This window comes from Colobus angolensis, unplaced genomic scaffold, assembly GCF_000951035.1.
Source record: "Colobus angolensis palliatus isolate OR3802 unplaced genomic scaffold, Cang.pa_1.0 Scaffold28, whole genome shotgun sequence".
NCBI classification, from domain to species: Eukaryota; Metazoa; Chordata; class Mammalia; order Primates; family Cercopithecidae; genus Colobus; species Colobus angolensis.
In genome coordinates, this window is record NW_012116043.1 from 4,292,734 (window position 1) to 4,299,282 (window position 6,549).

The 6,549-nt window shown below is 47.2% G+C and overlaps 1 protein-coding gene across 2 annotated transcripts in view; it reads right to left on the reverse strand.

The window, feature by feature from the left end:
- TCTN2 (tectonic family member 2) overlaps positions 1 to 6,242 on the reverse strand; it is a 41,502-nt gene extending 35,260 nt beyond the window's left edge. Inside the window, exons 1-4 of one of the 2 annotated variants that reach the window (XM_011948428.1) lie at positions 6,031 to 6,242; positions 5,739 to 5,846; positions 5,231 to 5,307; positions 3,550 to 3,742 (exon numbers count right to left, since the gene is read on the reverse strand). In XM_011948428.1, coding sequence (XP_011803818.1) covers positions 3,550 to 3,742; positions 5,231 to 5,307; positions 5,739 to 5,846; positions 6,031 to 6,112 — 460 coding nt within the window. In that variant the 5' untranslated portion in view covers positions 6,113 to 6,242. Of the gene's footprint in view, positions 1 to 3,549; positions 3,746 to 5,230; positions 5,308 to 5,738; positions 5,847 to 6,030 lie in introns of both variants that reach the window. The other variant, XM_011948427.1, reaches the window with a different exon arrangement.
- Positions 6,243 to 6,549: the final 307 nt, after the last annotated feature.

Here is a 6,549-nt window from a genome sequence, read left to right on the forward strand (position 1 = left end):
TGTTAGCCAGGATGGTCTCAATCTCCTGACCTCGTGATCCGCCCGTCTCAGCCTCCCAAAGTGCTGGGATTACAGGCTTGAGCCACCGCGCCTGGCTATTTTCCTCTTTGAAGAAGAAATGTTACACAACATTTCAGCCTCCTAACTCAGAATTCAATGACAGTAATGCTTTGGGTTTCTCACGGATCATTTATCAGATAAAAGTTTCATTCTGCTGAATTTTACTTTTACACATTAGAAAACCATGCAGCAACTATTTGTTTAAACCCCATATAACAGTTAACTTTAACGACACAATAGGTGAAGTATCTAAAGAACAGCTAACCATCTGTTGTACGCTGTAACATAGCAGAAGGTCAATGATACATCAGTGGTATCCAGAACAAGAAGGTCCACATCACAGACCACGTTACAGGGGTAAGGGTCTGACCCTCAGTGTTATCAAACCCATGTGACACAAGCAAGGCACTCTAATAATTAATTGATTTTTTTTTTGAGACAGGGTCTCACTCTGTTGCCCAGGCTGAAGTGTGCAGTGGCACAATCACAGCTCACTGCAGCCTCAACCTCCCAGCACTCAAGTGATCCTCCCACCTCAGCCTCCCAAGTAGCTGGGACCACAGGTGTGCACCATCATGCTCAGGTAATGTTCATATTTTCTGTAAAGACAGGGTCTCACTATGCTGTCCATGCTGGTCTCAAACTCCTAGGCTTGAGTGATCCTCCCACCTTGGCCTCCCAAAGTGCTGGAATTACAGGCATCATGCAGGAGCGACCACCCCCAGCCGCGAGGCACTTTAGAACAGGGTTTTACTGTGTGTTACACAAATAGATGTTTGTGTGTTGACTTATGTTTTCTACATTGTTCACTGGCTTCGTTGTTACTTGATATAACACATACCTCCTGTCTGTGCTTCTATTCTTTTTCTAGTTTTAATTGCTGGCTGGCTGGGTAAAAAATTTTTCATGCGTTCATGGGGTCAGAGGAGACAACTCAATCACTCATATACAAAGATGCTCAATTTTCTAGGTTTGGTATTCTAAAATATTACCTAAATATACTCAAGCATATTTTCCCTTTTTTTTTTTTTTTTTTTTTGAGACAGGGTCTTGCTCTGTCAACCAGGCTGGAGTACATGGAGCAATCTTGGCTCACTGCAACCTCCACCTCCTGGGCTCAAGCAATCCCCCAACCTCAACCTCCCTCGTAGCTAGGGCTACAGGCACCCACTGCCACACACAGCTAATTGTCATATTTGTTTGTAGAGACGGGGTTTCGCCACATTGCTCAGGCTGGTGTTGAACTCCTAGGCTCAAGTGGTCTGCGCGCCTTGGCCTCTAAAAGCGTTGGGATTACAGGCATGAGCCACCACCCAGCCTCAAGCATATTTCTCAAAGGAAAAAAGTCAGTGCTTTGAATAGTACAGCTATCATGAATCCCTCCTGTTGTTTTGGGTTTTTTGTTGGTTTTTTTTTTTTCCGTCATTGAATACTTCTTTTTGGCTTTGTTTTGAATTGTAAGCCATAGAAAAATTTAAAACTTTTAAGTAGGTAACACATTTGCAAGGTTCCAAAAAATCAAAAGCATATTTAAAAAGTCCTCACTGTCAGCCCTTTCCCATTCCCACATCACCCTCCAATTTGGTAGAACATGATTAGCTTCTCCAACATCCTTTCAGAATTTCTTTATGCAAATGTTTTCATTTCTGCCTCCTTTATGCAAAAGATAGCACACTGCAGGCAGCCATCTGCAGTTGCTTTTTTTACTTCATTCATCTTGGAGGCCTTTCCATGCAAGTACACTGAGGGCACAGTAGTCTGCTGAAGGGAGCTGTCAAAACTCGTCTTATCATCCTAAACTTCCGGAGGCACAAGGAGGACCACAGTTAGGGATGTAATAAGAGAAGTGGCAGTAAAGGAGTCTCCAGTGAACAGACTTTTGCTACTCAAGTCTGGAACGCTTCTCCCTCCATGCCACGTGGCCATAAAGGCAAGAGATGTCAGAGTTTGCCACAGGGGACAGGGGACATGGCGGTAGCACTCATGACAGCAGAGCCCTCTGGGCACATCCAGTTGAAAGCTCTTTTGGTTTAAGAACACTAACATCATGTGAGACGGAGATTAACACAAAACCATTTTCTCACGTCCAAAGATTCATGTACATGGGCATAATGATCTTTGCTGTAGCATCAAAAGCTGGGAACAGGCCAGGTGCAGTGGCTCCTGCCTGTAATCTCAGCACTTCAGGAGGTCGTGGTGGGACGATCACCTGGGCCCAGGAGTTCAAAACCAGCCTGGCTAACATAGTGAGACCCTGTCTCTACAAAAAATGTAAAAACTAGCCAGGTGTGGTGGTGCACGCTGGTAGCCCCAGCTACTATGGAGGTTGTGGCAGGAGGATCGCCTGAACCAGTAAGGTTGAGGCTGCAGTGAGCCAGGATCGTGCCCTTGCACTCTAGCTCCAGCCTGGGTGACAGAGTGAGACCCTGTCTCTAAAAAAAATGAAAATTAAAAAAAAACTTAAAAAAAAAAAGCCGGAAATGATGTAAACTTCATCAGCCTCAAACTCCTGTGCTCAAGCGATCCTCCCACGTCAGCCTCCCTAGTAGCTAGGACTACAGGCGGGTACCACCATACCCAGCTAACTTGTTAAATTTTTTTATAGAGACAGTATCTGCTACGTTGCCTAGGTTGATCTTAAACTCCTGGGCTCAAGAAATTCGCCCGCCTTGGCCTCCCAAACCACTGGGATAACAGGCTGGGAGCCACTGTGTCTGGCCACCCTTCCTTTCTTCTTCTTAAGATGCAGTCATGAGAATCAATGCATGCGCCAGCACAGTGGCTCATGCCTGTAATCCTAGCACTTTGGGAGGCCAAGGTGGGCAGATCACAAGATCAGGAGATCGAGACCATCCCAGCCAACATTCTGAAACCCCATCTCTACTAAGAGTACAAAAATTAGCTGGGCGTGGTGGCGCACACCTGTAGTCCCAGCTACTTGGGAGGCTGAGGCAGGAGAATCACTTGAGCCCAGGAGGTGGAGGCTGCAATGAGCCGAGATCGCAACACTGCACTCCAGCCTGGCAACAGAGTGAGACTCCATCTCCAAAAACAAAACAAAACAAAAAAAAAGAATCAATGTACATAAACAAATTTCACCTTCTCCCAAAAAGGATTCAAGGTGGCTTACAAAGAAGCAACTAGTAGAGCAAGATCAAATAAATGTTACATAAAATAGTACAAAATGAAAAATTTTAAAAGAAAACTAAAGAAAAATAAGTTTAGGAAGGCAAGACAGACTCAAGTGAAGTATACTTTACAAATTGCATGGCATCTACTTATAATCAAACAGGTAAGCTTGACACAAATTTTTCTTTTTCTCTTTTTTTTTTGAGACAGGGTCTCGCTGTGTCACCCCGGCTGGAACGCAGTGGCGTGATCACAGCTCACTGTAGCATCAACCTCCCAGGCTCAAGCCATCCTCCTACCTCTTCCTCCTAAGTAGCTGGGACTAACAGGAAAGTTTTCACAGTCAAAGACTTCACTTGCCTGAGGCATTATGGGTCAGAGAAGAGTTGGCATAAATTTCCACTTGAATGAGTAGATGTGCTAAACAGGGTGAATTACGAGATGCTGAAACCAGAAGGGTCTGGAGGATGCAGGGGAACTCTGAGAAGGAATCTGTCTCATTGGAGGAACACCAGTCCAGACCTCTCTTCCACCTTACTGTCACTTCCAACACCTTCTGAAAGGAAAAGATTGCTGTATTTTTAAAGTGATTCAAAACAGGGTCTATAAGAATACATAATGGAAAACACAATAAAAGCACACATCGGCCTCCGTTCATTTTATAAAAGGGAAATGTATACAAAGATGACACAGTTATCTTCAGTTCCACCCCATAAACCTATGGTAACATGCAAGCCCTGATTCCTACTCCTTAACATAAAAGCAAACAACTGTGGGATACTTAGAAAAAGCTAACCACAAATCTGATAAATAAACTCAGTTTACTGTGTACCTTTTTAGTTTCTTTATCATCCTATCAGTGGAAGAGTAAATACACAAAAGTCAATGAAAACAATCCTCACTTTATCCCAGAATGACTTTAGACATGTACATGTTCATTCCTGGGGTACAAGCAGAGTTTGTCTTTCTCATCCTTTTATCTCCAGAATCGATGTTGCATATACTAGGTACCCAATAAACACTTACTAAATAGAAGATGCTTAATCTCTCCAGGTTTGAGTATCCTTATATACAAGCTCAGAGTTGGGCAAGATCAGTGGTTATGAAGCTTTTTTTTTTTTTTTGAGACGGAGTCTTGCTTGTCACCCAGGCTGGGATGCAGTGGTGTGATCTCGGCTCACTGCAACCTCTGTTTCCCAGGTTCAAGTGATTCTCCTGCCTCAGCCTCCAAAGCAGCTGGGATGACAGGCGCCCGCCATCACGCCCAGCTAATTTTTGTATTTTTAGTAGAGACCGGTTTCACTATGTTGGCCAGGCTGGCCTTGAACTCCTGACTTCGGATGATTCGTCCTCCTCGGCCTCCCAAAGTGCTAGGATTACAGGCATGAGCCACCATGCCTGGCCAGCATTTTTTTTTTTTTAAGAGACAGGGTCTTGCTCTGTTGCCCAGGCTGGATGAAGTGCAGTGGTACGATCATAGCTCTCTGCAGTCCTGAACTCCTGGGCTCAAATAATCCTCCTGCCTCAGCACCCCCACCCCACTGCAAGTACCTGGGACTATAGGTGTGCGCCATCACACCCACCTAATTTTTTAAAAATTGTTTTGTAGAGACAGGGTCTCGCTATGTTACAGGCTGGTCTGGAACTCCTGGGCTCAAGCAATCCTCCCACCTCAACTTCCCAAAGTGCTACGAGTACAGGCTTGAGCCACAATGCCTGGCATAAAGCTTTTTTGAATCATTGACCCATTTGATGATCTGAAGGAGACTGACGACCCTCTCATCAGAAAAATATACATACAAACAGAACTTTACACACAATTTCACAGAGCTCACAGACCCCCTAAAATGCATCCAAGGACTCCTAACCCCAGGGTAAGGAACCGTGGGCTGGGTAAGTGTCTACCAGATCCAACAGCCCACAATTTCATAATTGTTCAGAGCATGGAGAAAGCTATGCCTTGTCAAATAAAGAGAGCAGTGCAGAAACCCTAGCTGGGGGCCTCTTCACAGGCTACAGGGAAGGTTTACTTCTGCCTTACCGCACCAGGGGTCACAGTCACACTCCAGTCTTCGGTCTCATTGCTCAGCACTCCACACGTCGGAACGGGCAACATTCCTAAGGAAGAGAAGACCAGCACGCAAAGGCAGCACGGCCCATCAGCTTGAGTCAGACTGCCTAGGATGGACTCACATTACAGCCTAAGATTGGGCCCTTTACAAGCTGCTTGATACTGGGACAGTGACAACCTCTCTGAACTTGTTTCTTCACTGGTCAAAGGGGATGAAAAGATACTACTGTTCTTACCAGGAAAATGGGATGATGCACGATGTTAGTTCAATGAATGTTAGCCATTATTATTTCAAGCTTTCTTCAAACCTGTCCGTCTGTCCTCTTTGGCCTACAGCAGCGCCCCGATCCTTTTCTCCCCATGCGACTTTACAGAGAACAGAGGCAGGGGGCCCAAAGGATGCCACCTCGCCAGGCTCCCTGGGAGGTCTGGATCCTGTCCAACCCCCACCCTTCCCAAAATAAGGGCCGGACTTTACCCGCCTCGTCCTGCAGCACGGCCAGGGACACGGTCACGCCCTCGGTGTCTCCGACTAGAGATGCGCTGACCGCAGGGCCGGACATTCGGATAAAAGGAGGGATGAAAACTAGGCGGGAAGGAAAGGGGATAAGGAGGGATTAGCAGTGGAAGAGTCACCGCCTAAGGTGTGTGTGGCGGCTTGCTTTGGCGGTCTCGACTCCCGAAGCTCCCGGGGGAGTCCAAGTCTGGCCCTTTTAACGCCCAGTCCCCTTAGCCCCGGCCCACCGAGGTCCCTGTCGCGCCGTACACACCCAGGTCCCCCCACACCAGCCTCAGGACGCCCTTCAGAAGGAGAAGCCTCAAAAGAAGAGCAGCCGGAGACTGGAAGCCCATGCTTTAGACCTCGCGGGCCGGGCACAGCAGAACCGCGCCCGCCTTAGAACCCGAGAAGGACTCAGAGAAGAAAACGCGGCAGCCACCGCCCCGGCGCCGCCATCTTGTCAAGCGAACGCCCCGGAGCTATGGCAACCACCAATCGGCGGCCGGTCAGGCGGAGCGCCGTGCTGTGATTGGATCAGTGGCAAGAGCGGGCACCCCGGCCCCGCCCACAAGGCCTCGCGTTTTTGCTGCTTGACTCGTGGGGAAAGTGAGGGCGGAAAAACTACCTATCCGGTGCTCCACTTAGTACCTGGGTGACGAAACAATCTGTGCACCCAACCCCCGTGACACGCAATTTACTTATATAGCAACCTGTACATGGACCCCTGGGCCTAAAATAAAAGTTGAAAAAATCAAAATTAAAAAGGTCCTGAAAAGCAGGGGTGCGTTTC